Below are 17,135 nucleotides of genomic sequence, written 5' to 3' on the forward strand. Positions count from 1 at the left end.
CTGGGCCATTGCCATGCAAATGATCAAAGGAACCATTTCCGTGACTCTCCCTCCATGTAGTGAACAAAAGTGATGTGCCCTTATTTGGTAGGGTCAAAGATTCCAAAAACGGAATTCAAGTTTGTGTCATTGAACAGGCTTGGGTAATCCAGGGACCGGATTTTGGACATTCTTAACTGTTCAAGATGTGTGATATAACTCTCTTGGTCTCTCTGTAGTAGGAACAGCACAGAGGATGGGAAAAGATATGTACACTAACGGTCAAAAGTTTTGGAACACTTACTCATTCAAGGGTTTTTCTAAATGTTTTACTATTTTCTACATTGTAGAATAATAGTGAAGACATCAAAACTATGAAATAACAAATTTGGAATCATATAGTAACCAAAAATGTTTTAAAGAAAACAAATCTATATTATATTTGAGATTCTTCAAATGGCCACCCTTTGCCTTGATGACAGCTTTGCACACTCTTGGCATTCTCTCAACCAGCTTCATGAGGTAGTCACCTGGAATGCATTTCAATTAACAGGTGTGCCTGATAAAAGTTCATTTGTGGAAATTCTTTCCTTCTTAATGGGTTTGAGCCAATCAGTTGTGTTGTGACAAGGGGGGGGGTATACAGAAGATAGCCCTATTTGGTAAAAGACCAAGTCCATATTATGGCAAGAACAGCTCAAATAAGCAAAGAGAAACGACAGTCCATCATTACTTTAAGACATGGTCAGTTAATGCAGAAAATTTCAAGAACTTTGAAAGTTTCTTCAAGTGCAGTAGCAAAAACCATCAAGCGCTATGATGAAACTGGCTCTCATGAGGACCGCCACAGGAATGGAGACCCAGAGTTACCTCTGCTACAGAGCATAAGTTAATTAGAGTTACCAGCCTCAGAAATTGCAGCCCAAATAAATGCTTCACAGAGTTCAAGTAACAGACACATCTCAACATCAACTGTTCAGAGGAGACTGCATGAATCAGGCCTTCATGGTCGAATTGCTGCAAAGAAACCGCTACTACAGAACAACAATAATAATAGGAGACTTGCTTGGGCCAAGAAACACGAGCAATAGACATTAGACCGGTGGAAATGTGTATTTTGGTCTGGAGTCCAAATTGGAGATCTTGGTTCCAAACGCTGTTGTGAGACGCGGTATGGGTGAACGGATGATCCGGTGTGGGTGAGCGGATGGTTTTTCAACAGGACAATGACCCAAGGCACCTCCAGGCTGTGTAAGGGCAATTTTTTGAAGAATTAGAGTGATGGAGTGCTGCATCAGATGACCTGGCCTCCACAATCCCCTGACCTCAACCAAATTGTGATGGTTTGGGATGAGTCGGACCGCAAAGTGAAGGAAAAGCAGCCAACAAGTGCTCAGCATATGTGGTAACTCCTTCAAGACTGTTGGAATAGCATTGCAGGTGAAGCTGGTTGAGAGAATGCCAAGAGTTTGCAAAGCTATCATCAAGGCAAAGATTGGCTATTTGAATAATCTGAAATATAAAATATATTTGGATTTGTTTAACACTTCTGGTTACTACATGATTCCATATGTGTTATTTCATAATTATTCTACAATGAAGAAAATGGTAAAAATAAATAAACTGTTGAATGAGTAGGTGTTCTAAAACTTTGGCCCAGTAGTGTATAGAGTAGTGTATACAGGAAGAGTAGCCGCTGCCTTGGTAGGAACTAATGGGGATCCATAATAAACCCCAGGAAGAGTAGCTTCTGCCTTGGCAGGAACTAATGGGGATCCATAATAAACCCCAGGAAGAGTAGCATACAAATACTGCAGAGGGAGCACGCCCCCGTCCACATCGACAGGGCCACACATCACTGACAACCTGAATTGTTCCATCCACACAGACAGTGTGGAGAAGAAGGCGCAACAGCACCTCTTCAACCTCAGGAGGCTGAATAAAGCCAACTTGGCCCCTAAAACCCTCACAAACTTCTACAGTGGCACCATTGAGAGCATCCTCAATGGAATGGCTGGTAGCCTAGGGGTTAGAGCGTTGGACTAGTTACCGAAAGGTTGCAAGATTGAATCCCCGAGTTGACAAGGTAAAAATATGTATTTTTGCCCCTGAGCAAGGCAGTTAATCCACTGTTCCTAGGCTGTCATTGAAAATAAGAATTTGCCTAGTAAAATAAAAAATCCTGTCGGGCTGTATCACCACCTGGTAAGGCATCTTTAACCGCAGGGCTCTCCAGGGGGTGGTGCCTGCCTGCCCCCCCCCCCCCCCCCACCAGGACATCTACAACACCTGGTATCACAGGAAGATCATCAAGGACCTCAGCCACCCAAGCCACAGCCTGTTCACCCTACTACTATCTAGAAGGCGGAGACAGTGCAGGTGGGACTTCTCCAGGCCATTGGACTGTTAAAAAGTCACCACTAGTTGGCCTCCGCCCAGTACCCTGCCCTGAACTTTAGTCACTGTTACTAGCCGGTACTCGACCCTGCACCTTAGAGACTGCTGCCCTATGGACATTTATCATTGAATACTCGTCACTTCAATAGTTTTTACATAGCGTTTTACCAACTGTTTTTCTTTTGAAGCCAGAAGGAGGTTAGTATTAGCTACATTTATGCCTTTACTCGAGTATGGGGATATTTTATATATGAATGCTTCCACTCAGTGTTTGAGATCAATTGACACCCTTTACCATGGCACTTTGAGATTTATTTTAGACTGCAAATCCCTTACGCACCACTGCACTTTGTATACCAGGGTTGACTGGCCTTCTCTAGTCACTCGTAGGCTCAGTCACTGGTATACTTTTATTTACAAAGCCATTTTGGGTTTACTACATTTTTATTTGGCCATTTGTATTGTTCAGAAGTTTTTCATGTTGTTTGTCTGTAATTTTTGTAATGACTTGGTGCTGCTGATCTTGGCCAGGACGCTCTTGAAAAAGAGATTTTAAATCTCAATGAGCCCTTCCTGGTTAAATAAAGGTTTAACAATAATAATAATAATAATAAACTTCATATGTATGTACTGTATTCTAGTCAAGGCTCATCCTATAACTGCTGTTGTACACAATTGTTTTTATTCATATACTGTCCATAATGTCTATACACACCATCATATACATATATATTTATTGTCCGGACTCTAACATTGCTCGTTCTAATTTTAATTATTTTATATTTATTTGGGGTATTCGGGTGTATTGTTAGGCATTACTGCACTGTTGAACAAAAGCATTTCACTACACCCGCGATAACATCTGCAAAATATGTGTACGCGACCAAAACCATTTGATTTAATTTTGAATGGATTAAAGATGTGAGCTCCACACTCCAACCCAGTAGGCGGCGACAACGCAAATACTTTTGTTACGGTAAAGCTAACAATAAACTGAAAAGACGCTTCACCCCAATGTTCCTAAATGGTCTTTGTTTTGGGTCCATTGATCGCCCTCAATCGGTACATTTTGTGAAAAAGGAATTCTAAACATATGTATAACAGGTATGTCGCTACTCAACATATCTTGTATTAGCACGTTTATATACTCCCCTTGCAATTTCCCAGCAAGCTTGTTTAGTAGCTAGAATGAATGTTAGTTGTCTGTAACCCTTCTTACCACCAAACGTCTTTGTGGTGTTGTGATAACAATCAGTTTGCCAAATCTAAAGGCCGATAGTTTTGCCAATACTCCTACTGTGGTAAATTACAGTGTAAAAGGGCATATCACTGTAGCTAACAGCAACATGAATGTTAATTTATTTAAGTAAATCCTCGTAAAGATGGAAGAAAAGCAGTATACGTCACTGACGGTTCCTACGGATTATCTTCAACAGTGGTGAGTTGTCCTCCGAACGCGTTGTGTGTTGGGAGGTTTTTGCATAAAATACAATTGTTGTGGAGTGTGGAGTGTCAGTGTGGAGGTCTCCATCAACATGTTTTAAATAAAGCTAATTCTGCAACAACTGTCAAAACAGTTCCTATCGCCATGGCCTAATAGCAGGCTATGTATTAATGTCATTATTAGACAAAGCATGCCCCCCCCCTCAACACTGTACTTTTTAAAATGAAGAAACAATTATGATCCTGTGAAGACAGACCGGCAGGAAGGTAGACATTTCTACATGGTACAATGTACATGATTAAATAATGATTTGCAAAGAAAAAAACTAATTGGAAGTTTATATGCGAAGTTACTCTATGGATGCAGAGTGAGGTGACATGTCATTGATAGGCCATTTACATTTAACTAAAGTAATCCTAGACGTTAAAACATATGCATCCTTACAACATGATCATTAATAGCACACGCACCCATGTCAAATCCAAAAGTTGGGCCATGAAATGTTTTCTGACCAGGAAACATGAGACGTCAAACCAATGTGTGTGTGAAATGTATTCTAGGAGCATGAACAGTTTCTCTATGGACCCTCAGTCATTTCTTTGTCTTCCGGTTTGTCACCTCTCTGGACAAACCCCATTTGAAAACAAAAGAAGATGGTGTCACCCCAGTCTGTTTCTTTTGTCTTATGGACCTGTAGGTACCAGTCCACCCAGCAGCACCCCCAAGCTCAACATGTGATGCAGTACCATAACACGGGCCATATGGGTCATTACATGGAGGGATCCAGAGAGGACCGGGTCATGACGGAGCTGTCTGTCCACCAGGACCTCCCTGTCCACCAAGAGCTGGACTTCCATCACGACTTCCATCAAGAGCCAATCGTCCAACACGATCAGCCTGTGGATACATCACAAGGTATGTGATGACCCCCCTTACTTAGCCATGCCGTCTGCCATGTTTGCGTGGTCAATATTTGTACAGCTCTATTTGTTGTGCGCTCTCTCCTCTGCGTACACATTTCCCCAGTCCCCACCACCCTGGTGTTAACATGAACCGATCTATCCTCACCCTAGTGCTGTTCCAGTAATCAATCCAATTATATTTGTCTGGCACCTTCCACAGAATCATTGGGCGTGTCTGAGATTGACTACGATGCAGTCCGACTGCACAGGATCACTGATTTTTTTATAAATCCCCTTTTGCTTCCCGGATAATCACTCATTATGTGATCAAGAGTTGCGATTCTGCACCTCGCCTCAAATGGATTCCCCTGCAAACTTGTTCATTTTCTGTCTTTTAGCTCCGACGCCAGGGAAGAGAAAGAGAGGTCGGCCTCCCAAACAGAAGCCGGGGGAGGGCCAACCGCAGGAGGACTACGATCAGGCAGAGGCCCTGAAGAAAGCCAAAAGGACCCTTAACCGTTTCAATGGCATGTCAGTGGATGAGGTTATGGCCAAAACCCTGCCAGATATTATTGACCATAACCTGGACATTTTGATAGTGAGTTTTAACATAATTTAATTTGTGAAATTTTCAGACTGGTGATGTTGAGTAGGGCTGTTTATGTAAAGTTTGGCCATTTAAAAAAAAATCTGTACCATTATTAATGATAGGCCATTCTACCCTAATGATAGCCCATAGAATACACCATTCTACCCTGATGATAGCCCATGGAATACACCATTCTACCCTGATGATAGCCCATGGAATACACCATTCTACCCTGATGATAGCACATGAAATACACCATTCTACCCTAATGATAGCCCATGGAATACACCATTCTACCCTGATGATAGCCCATGGAATACACCATTCTACCCTGATGATAGCCCATGGAATACACCATTCTACCCTGATGATAGCCCATGGAATACACCATTCTACCCTGATGATAGCCCATGAAATACACCATTCTACCCTAATGATAGCCCATGGAATACACCATTCTACCCTAATGATAGCTCATGGAATACACCATTCTACCCTAATGATAGCTCCTGGAATACACACACCATTCTACCCTGATGCTTCTACACCTGCATTGCTTGCTGTTTGGGGTTTTAGGCTGGGTTTCTGTACAGCACTTTGAGATATCAGCTGATGTACGAAGGGCTATATAAATACATTTGATTTGATTTGATGATAGCCCCTGGAATACACACACCATTCTACCCTGATGATAGCTCCTGGAATACACACACCATTCTACCATGATGATAGCCCATTGGATCAAACACAATTTTTCATTAGATTAAACCCATGTACTATGTATGTGTTGTGAATTTGAATCGAATCAAAAATGACTCTCTAGCATTTTGCAATAATAATTTATGATCCCTTTCTCAGATTGGTATCAATCCAGGACTGTTGTCAGCCTACAAGGGACGACATTACCCAAACCCAGGAAACCATTTTTGTACGTAGCACTCACTTCAATTTCCATACATACATACAGAGTACTGTAATACCACATACTGACTGCCTGATTAGGGTCATGTTCATTAGGGCACAACAAAGCAAAACATTGTGCAGCGGAAGAAAATAAAAAAACAAGCCATTCTTGTTGGACGAGTTCAAACGGTACCTCCTCTCTTTGACTCGTTTTAGAACGCTTTCTTCCATTTCGTGCCTAGTGAACACAACCCCCGTTATTAGTAACAGTATGATGAAAGTGATTGAGCATTGTTTTTGTTTTGGACCTTAGGGAAATGCCTGTTCCTCTCTGGTCTTACTGATGAGCAGCTCAACCACATGCACGATCTGAGCCTGCCGGAGAAGTATGGCATTGGCTTTACCAACATGGTGGAGAGGACAACGCCAGGAAGCAAAGACCTCTCAAGGTGTCAAACCTATAGTAATAAAAAAAGCACAGATGTCATTAAACATCCATGATGCATTTTCTTTCTAGTTACAATTGTCGTCATGGTTATTGGTTCATAGTCGTCATGGTTATTGGTTCATTGTCTAGGCTAACTTTGTTACTATATCTACAGCAAAGAGTTTCGTGAAGGAGGCCGGCAATTGGTGGAGAAGCTGAAGAAATACAAGCCACTAATCGCAGCTTTCAACGGAAAATGTGAGCACATTTTTAAAGAGGATATCAGTAATTACAATTATAGTTTATGTTTGGTCTTTTACAGATAAAAACAGAAATACTTGTCATTTCGACAAAAGTTAGACCCACATAATTTAATGATGATATTCATTGCATTACGGTCTGGTTCGATTCCAGGCTGTATCACAGCGGTCTAAGGCACTGCATCTCAGTACTAGAGGCGTCACTACAGACACCCTGGTTCAAATCCAGGCCGTATCACAACCGGCCGTGATTGGGAGTCCCATAGGGCCGGTGCACAATTGTCCCAGCGTCGTCCGGGTTTGGCCGGTGTAGGTCGTCATTGTAAATAATATTTTTTTCTTAACTGACTTGCCTAGTTGAATTAAGGTTAAATTACTCTTCTTCGGCAGGTATTTACGAAATTTTCAGCAAAGAAATCTTTGGAGTGAAGGCAAAGAAACTCGAGTTTGGCTTACAGCCATACAAAATCCCAGAAACCGAAACAGTAAGTAGTTTTACCAAAATACACTGAACCAAAATATAAACGCAACATGTAAAGAAAGTGTTAGTCTCATGTTTCATGAGCTGAAATAGAAGATCCCAGAAATGTTCCACACACAAGTTTATTTCTCAAAAATGTTGTGCACGAATTTGTTTCCATCCCTGTTAGTGAGCATTTCTCCTTTGCCAAAATAATCCATCCACCTGACAGGTGGGCGAGCAGCTTGCTGATGTCAACATTGTGAATAGAGTGCCCCATGGTGAGGTTATGGTATGGGCAGGCATAAGCTACTGACAACGAACACAACTAGATTTTATCGATGGCAATTTGAATGCACAGAGATTGTCGTGCCATTCATCCACTGCCATCACCTCATGTTTCAGCATGATAATCCACGGCCCCATGTCGTAAGGATCTGTACCCAATTCTTAGAAGCTGAAAATGTTGCAGTTCTTCCATGGTCTGCATACTCGCCAGACATGTCACCCAATGTTTGGGATGCTCTGGATCAATGTGTATGACGGCGTGTTCCAGTTCCTGCTAATATCCAGCAACTTCGCACAGCGATTGAAGAGGAGTGGGAAAACATTCCACAATCCACAATCAACAGCCTGATCAACTCTATTTTGAAGGAGATGTTGCGCTGCATGAGGCAAATGGTGGTCACACCAGATACTGACTGGTTTTCTGATCCACGCCCCCCCCCTTTTTTTTTCAAGGTATCTGTGACCAACAGATGCATATCTGTATTCCCAGTCATGTGAAATCCATAGATTAGGGCCTAATGAATTTATTTCAATTGACAGATTTCCTTAAAATCTTTAAAATTGTTGCATGTTGCGTTTTTATATTTTTGTTCAGTATAGTAACTAGTCGCACATGTTTGTATCCATTCTCTCATTGTCTGTTCCGACTGTTGTTTTGGGGTCTGTTCAAGAGGGTACAACTTTATAGATTCAGATAGAAATGTATTGTAGATCAAGTTTAGCGTTATGTCACGTAGAGCTGTGAGCTGTGTCGTCTCCAAACATTTCTACCTGCAACGTTGCGATTGTCTTCACTCATTGCATACATCCTAGGTGTGCTACTTGATGCCTTCGTCAAGCCCCCGCTGTGCCCAGTTCCCCCGCGCTCAGGACAAGGTTCACTTCTACATCAAGCTGAAGGAGCTACGGGACAAGATCAAAGGTGTGGTCTCAGTGGTCCGCGAGGTGCAAGAGACTGAGTACCACTTCGACTTGGGACTTGCCAAAGGTAAAATAATGGTCATGACGGAGTTGAGCGTTGCCACACTTCAAAGTCTTGTTCACGCTGCTATTTCAGAACGAACATGAGAAACCCGTTAACTGAATCTCTGATATATATACGGAATATAATGCCATTGATAAGGATGCCATCAGGCGCTTCATGTTACGCCAATTATATTCAGTCGTGGTGAACATTCAAATGATAAATGAGGGTGTGCTCTCTAGATTGGCAATCGTGTTGAAGAGCAGTGTTGTTGATCACTAATCTTGTATTTCCTGTACCACTGCTACAGAGGATGCTAAGAGGATGGCCATCAAGGAGGAGCAGGTGGATCCTGCGTACGAGACCTGCGACGGGGAGCGCGAGGAGGCAAGGCAAAGCACAAGCTACTGCAACATTTCCTCCACCAAAGAGACCGGTGAGAGCAAGTTTCTGAAGAGTGTTTTTTTTTTTTTGTCTTTCGTTAGTGCATCTCGGCTGATAGGAAATTAGACCCTAAAGATGAATGACTTGTCATCACTATTCATACAGCTGTTGGTTTGTTAAAGGGTTACTTCAGGATTTAGGCAATGAAGCCCTTTACCTTCTAACCCTGAGTCAGACGAAGCCCGTAATCTACTGACCCAGAGTCAGACGAAGCCCGTAATCTACTGACCCAGAGTCAGACGAAGCCCGTAATCTACTGACCCAGAGTCAGACGAAGCCCGTAATCTACTGACCCAGAGTCAGACGAAGCCCGTAATCTACTGACCCAGAGTCAGACGAAGCCCGTAATCTACTGACCCAGAGTCAGACGAAGCCCTTAATCTACTGACCCAGAGTCAGACGAAGCCCTTAATCTACTGACCCAGAGTCAGACGAAGCCCTTAATCTACTGACCCAGAGTCAGACGAAGCCCTTAATCTACTGACCCAGAGTCAGACGAAGCCCTTAATCTACTGACCCAGAGTCAGACGAAGCCCTTAATCTACTGACCCAGAGTCAGACGAAGCCCTTAATCTACTGACCCAGAGTCAGACGAAGCCCTTAATCTACTGACCCAGAGTCAGACGAAGCCCTTAATCTACTGACCCAGAGTCAGACGAAGCCCTTAATCTACTGACCCAGAGTCAGACGAAGCCCTTAATCTACTGACCCAGAGTCAGACGAAGCCCTTAATCTACTGACCCAGAGTCAGACGAAGCCCTTAATCTACTGACCCAGAGTCAGACGAAGCCCTTAATCTACTGACCCAGAGTCAGACGAAGCCCTTAATCTACTGACCCAGAGTCAGACGCCCTTAAGCCTGACCCAGAGTAATCTACTGACCCAGAGTCAGACGAAGCCCGTAATCTACTGACCCAGAGTCAGACGAAGCCCGTAATCTACTGACCCAGAGTCAGACGAAGCCCGTAATCTACTGACCCAGAGTCAGACGAAGCCCGTAATCTACTGACCCAGAGTCAGACGAAGCCCGTAATCTACTGACCCAGAGTCAGACGAAGCCCGTAATCTACTGACCCAGAGTCAGACGAAGCCCGTAATCTACTGACCCAGAGTCAGACGAAGCCCGTAATCTACTGACCCAGAGAGTCAGACGAAGCCCGTAATCTACTGACCCAGAGTCAGACGAAGCCCGTAATCTACTGACCCAGAGTCAGACGAAGCCCGTAATCTACTGACCCAGAGTCAGACGAAGCCCGTAATCTACTGACCCAGAGTCAGACGAAGCCCGTAATCTACTGACCCAGAGTCAGGCGAAGCCCGTAATCTACTGACCCAGAGTCAGACGAAGCCCGTAATCTACTGACCCAGAGTCAGACGAAGCCCGTAATCTACTGACCCAGAGTCAGACTGACCCAGAGTCAGACGAAGCCCGTAATCTACTGACCCAGAGTCAGACGAAGCCCGTAATCTACTGACCCAGAGTCAGACGAAGCCCGTAATCTACTGACCCAGAGTCAGACGAAGCCCGTAATCTACTGACCCAGAGTCAGACGAAGCCCGTAATCTACTGACCCAGAGTCAGACGAAGCCCGTAATCTACTGACCCAGAGTCAGACGAAGCCCGTAATCTACTGACCCAGAGTCAGACGAAGCCCGTAATCTACTGACCCAGAGTCAGACGAAGCCCGTAATCTACTGACCCAGAGTCAGACGAAGCCCGTAATCTACTGACCCAGAGTCAGACGAAGCCCGTAATCTACTGACCCAGAGTCAGACGAAGCCCGTAATCTACTGACCCAGAGTCAGACGAAGCCCGTAATCTACTGACCCAGAGTCAGACGAAGCCCGTAATCTACTGACCCAGAGTCAGACGAAGCCCGTAATCTACTGACCCAGAGTCAGACGAAGCCCGTAATCTACTGACCCAGAGTCAGACGAAGCCCGTAATCTACTGACCCAGAGTCAGACGTAATCTACTGACCCAGAGTCCGAAGCCCGTAATCTACTGACCCAGAGTCAGACGAAGCCCGTAATCTACTGACCCAGAGTCAGACGAAGCCCGTAATCTACTGACCCAGAGTCAGACGAAGCCCGTAATCTACTGACCCAGAGTCAGACGAAGCCCGTAATCTACTGACCCAGAGTCAGACGAAGCCCGTAATCTACTGACCCAGAGTCAGACGAAGCCCGTAATCTACTGACCCAGAGTCAGACGAAGCCCGTAATCTACTGACCCAGAGTCAGACGAAGCCCGTAATCTACTGACCCAGAGTCAGACGAAGCCCGTAATCTACTGACCCAGAGTCAGACGAAGCCCGTAATCTACTGACCCAGAGTCAGACGAAGCCCGTAATCTACTGACCCAGAGTCAGACGAAGCCCGTAATCTACTGACCCAGTGTCAGACGAAGCCCTTAATCTACTGACCCAGTGTCAGACGAAGCCCTTAATCTACTGACCCAGAGTCAGACGAAGCCCTTAATCTACTGACCCAGAGTCAGACGAAGCCCTTAATCTACTGACCCAGAGTCAGACGAAGCCCTTAATCTACTGACCCAGAGTCAGGCGAAGCCCTTAATCTACTGACCCAGAGTCAGACGAAGCCCTTAATCTACTGACCCAGAGTCAGACGAAGCCCTTAATCTACTGACCCAGAGTCAGACGAAGCCCTTAATCTACTGACCCAGAGTCAGACGAAGCCCTTAATCTACTGACCCAGAGTCAGACGAAGCCCTTAATCTACTGACCCAGAGTCAGACGAAGCCCTTAATCTAGATGAAGTCGTGGATACCATTTTTACATCTGAATAAATTGTTTGTTTTTTATACTCCTTTTAGCAATGCCCAGTAAGGACCAAGCCCAAGCTACACCATTGAACCACATGCCATACGACCAGTGGATGACACAGTCGTTTGCAGACCAGATACCGGACATTAGCTGTAACAGTAGCAATGTAGCTCAACCTCAGTTGGGAGCTGAAACCTTTTGAAGAAGGCCCCCACAAGAAAGTCATTGGGTCACACCGTTTCTGAGGCATCATAATGCATGCGTCACACTAGAAGGAAGATGGAGGAGAAATGGCCCATCTTGACTGGACTCCTGTTTTTCAAATTCTCTCTTTAAAACACAGCCCATTTTATTCCCCATTAATTTTTATAACTATTTATTGCATTTCATACAGCATGTGTCCAGTGTCTTATTTTTATATTTTTAAAGAATGGGATTTTGTTGTATCCCTCACATGTGGAAGTGTAATTGTGCTCTGGAATTTTTAAGTTTGTTATTACAGAGATATTAAATCAGTTGTACAACTGACATTGACAGTTATTTTGTGGAATCCGGAACCTAATGATGTACATGGTTCATTATGACTTGTAAAGTGATCAAGTTGAATGAAAAAGATAGGTGCCTGACAGTTCCAAGACGACATGGGCCGTATTCATTAGGGCACACCGTATGAAAACATAATGCAACGGAAAATGACGTTTTTCTTATTGGACAAATTCAAATAGTACCTCCCCTGTTTGCTTCTGCTTTGTGTCTAGTGAATTCAACAGTGGAAAGCTTTTAAAGAGAACTGGAATAACAGGGAGGAACTGAAATGCTTAGAGTTTTGTTACAGTGTGCCCTAATGAACACGACCCTAGTTTCCGTCTCCTGGCTTCACAGCCACCTTTTCTAGCGGTCCCAGCAGTTTTCTCCAGGCCATTTTAGAGACCGTTTCAGGTGAAGGTAGCCCCAGTTTCCTCCTTATGACTGACGCTCATGACGTTATATCATTCATCAGACCTCTGAACCATATATTGATCTTAAGCAGAGCAACAGAGTTTATAATTTACTAAACAAGACGGACATCTTACAATGTCAAACCAGAATATGTCCCTGGACGCAGAATCAAATCCATCCTTTCATTATACAGAAATAACCATGCCTTGTCTTATCATGACAAATGTTTAGATGACCACCAATGCTAGTCCCTGGATGTTGCATAATGCGTTCAGCCAATCAGGTTTCAAAACGCTACCGTGGACCTACGGGTCATGGAATGGATGCCTCTGCCACAGGAGACTAGATGTGTATTCATTCCGCTTATTCTGTTGCAAAACGTTTATTAAGGGGAAGCAAACAAAACGGAGAAGGACCCATCTGAATTTGTTCAGTAGAAACTCTGGTTTTGCCCTGTTTGCTTCCATTTGGTTCTGAAACGGTAAGCGGTTTCCATAGCAAAACAGTGACCGTTTTGGAACAAAAACTAAGTTTCTATTGGAGAAATTCAGGTAGGTCCCTCCCCGTTTCATTCTGTTTGGTTCCTAATGAATACACCCCTGGGCTCGCACCGTTTGTCACACCAATACACAGGGAACCCAGCATGGCTAGAAAGTACTACTTCACGTGGGAATCGTGTTGCTCTCCTCATTCACGCCTCCGATAAGCTATTTGCATACACTTTGAAAATGGAAAAGAGACCATGCTAATTTGGTAGTTGGAAAATTAAAACAAACACCCAGTTTCTCTTTGTACCTTACACTTACCATTTTCTGTTTACCATTTGGGATTTTCATTTAGGAAGTTATGTTCACCATTTGCAAATCAACATTTTCAATTTCTTTTGAATTTTGTGGCATTAATCATGCACACTGATATGAAAATATAAATTAATGTATCATTTTCACACACCTATTTAGCATTTATTTACAAAGTGGCACTGATAATCCCTCATAACCACATTCTGTATCCTGATATCCTACCATCAAATTGAAAAGGCTTTTCTCCTGGCAACCCTGGCTGGGTTCCCACTTGATAGGCCAGTTGCAAATTAAAAAATGGCTATAAAGTAAGAATGTATGTGAAATTAAAAAAAAAAAAATTTAGGTTAGCAAATATGATTAGGGTTAGGTTTTAAAGAGATATGAGTTCCTCAGCTAAGGCGAGGCGACGCAACAAACAACGGACGAACTCTGCTGGTTCACGCTGGGTTCATAACCCTTCCATAGACTTATACAATCATAATGACAACTCCCAGGGACATCCTCGAACCGATCAGAGTTCTTGCAGCATGACGTGACGTTGTCCACCCAATTAAAGGATCAGAGAATGAGTAGTTGACACAGAGAGAGAAAGACAAAAGTTGAACCGTTTTTCTCATTAATTTCTTCCAAAATTGAGAAGCAATTGTTGTATTTAAAAAAAATACAGTGGGGTGAACAAGTATTTGATACACTGCCGATTTTGCAGGTTTTCCTACTTACAAAGCATGTAGTTTTTTCTACTTACAGTAGCATGTAATTTTTATCATAGGTACACTTCAACTGTGAGAGACAGAATCTAAAACAAATCCAGAAAATCACATTGTATGATTGTTAGATAATTAATTTGCATTTTATTGCATGACATAAGTATTTGATACATCAGAAAAGCAGAACTTAATATTTGGTACAGAAACCTTTGTTTGCAATTACAGAGATCATACGTTTCCTGTAGTTCTTGACCAGGTTTGCACACACTGCAGCAGGGATTTGGGCCCACTCCTTCATACAGACCTTCTCCAGATCCTTCAGGTTTCGGGGCTGTAGCTGGGCAATACGAACTTTCAGCTCCCTCCAAAGATTTTCTATTGGGTTCAGATCTGGAGACTGGCTAGGCCACTCCAGGACCTTGAGATGCTTCTTACGGAGCCACTCCTTAGTTGCCCTGGCTGTGTGTTTCAGGTCGTTGTCATGCTGGAAGACCCAGCCACAACCCATCTTCAATGCTCTTACTGAGGGAAGGAGGTTGTTGGCCAAGATCTCGCCATACATGGCCCCATCCATCCTCCCCTCAATACGGTGCAGTCGTTCTGTCCCCTTTCCAGAAAAGCATCCCCAAAGAATGATGTTTCCACCTCCATGCTTCACAGTTGGGATGGTGTTCTTGAGTGGAGTTTAGACCCAAAAAGCTATTCTTTGTCTCATCAGACCACACGACCTTCTCCCATTCCCCCTCTGGATCATCCAGATGGTCATTGGCAAACTTCAGACGGACCTGGACATGCGCTGGCTTGAGCAGGGGGACCTTGCGTGCGCTGCAGGATTTTAATCCATGACGGCGTAGTGTGTTACTAATGGTTTTCTTTGAGACTGTGGTCCCAGCTCTCTTCAGGTCATTGACCAAGTCCTGCCGTGTAGTTCTGGGCTGATCCCTCACTTTCCTCATGATCATTGATGCCCCACGAGGTGAGATCTTGCATGGAGCCCCAGACTGAGGGTGATTGACCGTCATCTTGAACTTCTTCCATTTTCTAATAATTGCACCAACAGTTGTTGCCATCTCACCAAACTGCTTGCCTATCGTCCTGTAGCTCATCCCAGACGTGTGCAGGTCTACAATTTTATCCCTGATGTCCTTACACATCTTTCTGGTCTTGGCCAATGTGGAGAAGTTTGAGTCTGTTTGATTGAGTGTGTGGACAGGTGTCTGTTATACAGGTAACAAGTTCAAACAGGTGCAGTTAATACAGGTAATGAGTGGAGAACAGGGGGGCTTCTTAAAGAAAAACGAACAGGTCTGTGAGAGCCATAATTCTTACTGGTTGGTAGGTGATCAAATACTTATGTCATGCAATAAAATGCAAATTAATTACTTAAAAATCATACAATGTGATTTTCTGGATGTTTGTGTAGTGTACCTATGATAAAAGATAAAAATTACAGACCTCTACATGCTTTGTAAGTAGGAAAACCTGCAAAATCGGCAGTGTGTCAAATACTTGTCTCCCCACTGTATATGTTTTTTACTCAAACATCCGGCTCAAACCGAGAGGGATGCTATGTTAGCTAGCTGGCTAGGGCTATCCAACACTGAAACTCTTCCAAGTCAAGGTAAGCTTTAAGTTTTATTAATTTATTGCCACCAGGGCCCGCCGGTGTAACTGCTAAACTGCTTTCTGACTGTACACTGTACTGCATGATTGTAGTGGGTTTAATAACGTGTTAGTTCTAGTAGCTATGTTGACTATAAAGTGACAACGATGTAGGTTGTTTGTAGGGGTTAACGGTCATGGTGTAGAGGTTTGGCTTGGAAAGGTTTTTCACCTGGTCACAGACAGATAATGTGTTGTGCACTGAAGTCCACAAGAGAAGGGAAAAGGTGACAGGAGGAGAGCACAGATCGCTGCTAGAAGGAATTATATATACAATGATCAAAGTGACCATGCTGTTTTTATGAGGCTGATGTGAAAGTGAACTGATAATAATAATCCTCCCTCGTCTTAAACGACACCAACCACCACTGATACTCAGTGTATATCAATGAATTGGTGAGGGCACTAGAACAGTCTGCAGCACCCGGCCTCACCCTACTGGACTTGGAAATCAAATGTCTACTGTTTGCAGATTATCTGGTGCTCCTGTACCCAATCAAGAAGGGCCTACAGCAGCACCTAGATCTTCTGCACAGATTCTGTCAAACTTGGGCCTTGACAGTAAATCTCTGTAAGAGAAAAATAATGGTTTTCCAAAAAAGGTCCAGTAGCCAGGACAACAAATGCAAATTCCATCTAGACACTGTTGCACTAGAGCACACAAAAAACTATACATAACTTGGCCTAAACAAACAACAGCACAGGTAACTTCCACAAGGCTGTGAATGATCTAAAAAGACAAGGCAAGAAGGGCTTTCTACTTCATCAAAAGGAACATAAAACTCAACATCCCAATTTGGATCTGGCAAAAAATGATTCAGTTATATAACCCATTGCCCTCTATGGTTGTGAGGTCTGGGGTCCACTCACCAACCAATAATTTACAAAATAGGACAAACACCCAATTGAGACGCTGCAAGCAGAATTCTGCAAAATATATACTTTGTGTACAATGCAAACCCCAAACAATGCATGCAGAGCAGAATTTAGGATGATACCCGCTAGTTATCTACATCCCCCAAAAGAGCTGTTCAGCTCTATATCCACCTAACCTATAAAATAGTCCCCTCAGCCAGCTGGTTCTGGGGCTCTGTTCACAAACACAGACCCCAAAGACAGCTACACAATGACCTAAGCAAAAAATATAGGTATTTGACACACTGAAAAGAATCAACCACAAA

At 43.5% G+C, this 17,135-nt stretch overlaps 1 protein-coding gene across 1 annotated transcript; it reads left to right on the top strand.

Annotated features, from left to right (window-relative positions):
- The first annotated feature begins 3,334 nt into the window (after window positions 1-3,334).
- On the top strand, window positions 3,335-12,371 carry LOC115144706 (G/T mismatch-specific thymine DNA glycosylase-like). Its single transcript, XM_029685734.2, has 11 exons — window positions 3,335-3,480; window positions 3,744-3,814; window positions 4,518-4,735; window positions 5,121-5,320; window positions 6,170-6,239; window positions 6,528-6,663; window positions 6,817-6,899; window positions 7,292-7,386; window positions 8,463-8,637; window positions 8,924-9,049; window positions 11,894-12,371. Exons 2-11 carry the CDS (start codon window positions 3,759-3,761, stop codon window positions 12,043-12,045), a joined length of 1,311 nt encoding a protein of 436 aa, XP_029541594.1. The 5' UTR covers window positions 3,335-3,480; window positions 3,744-3,758; the 3' UTR covers window positions 12,046-12,371.
- Window positions 12,372-17,135: the final 4,764 nt, after the last annotated feature.

Source organism: Oncorhynchus nerka, linkage group LG17 (assembly GCF_034236695.1).
Source record: "Oncorhynchus nerka isolate Pitt River linkage group LG17, Oner_Uvic_2.0, whole genome shotgun sequence".
NCBI classification, from domain to species: Eukaryota; Metazoa; Chordata; class Actinopteri; order Salmoniformes; family Salmonidae; genus Oncorhynchus; species Oncorhynchus nerka.

Excerpts from the sequence above, each read along its gene's own strand:
- LOC115144706 (XM_029685734.2), top strand. The coding sequence starts at position 3,759 with ATGGAAGAAAAGCAGTATACGTCACTGACGGTTCCTACGGATTATCTT. Across the intron at positions 3,815-4,517 it reads ACGGATTATCTTCAACAGTG|GTACCAGTCCACCCAGCAGC; the intron begins GTGAGTTGTCCT and ends ATGGACCTGTAG. Across the intron at positions 7,387-8,462 it reads AAATCCCAGAAACCGAAACA|GTGTGCTACTTGATGCCTTC; the intron begins GTAAGTAGTTTT and ends CATACATCCTAG.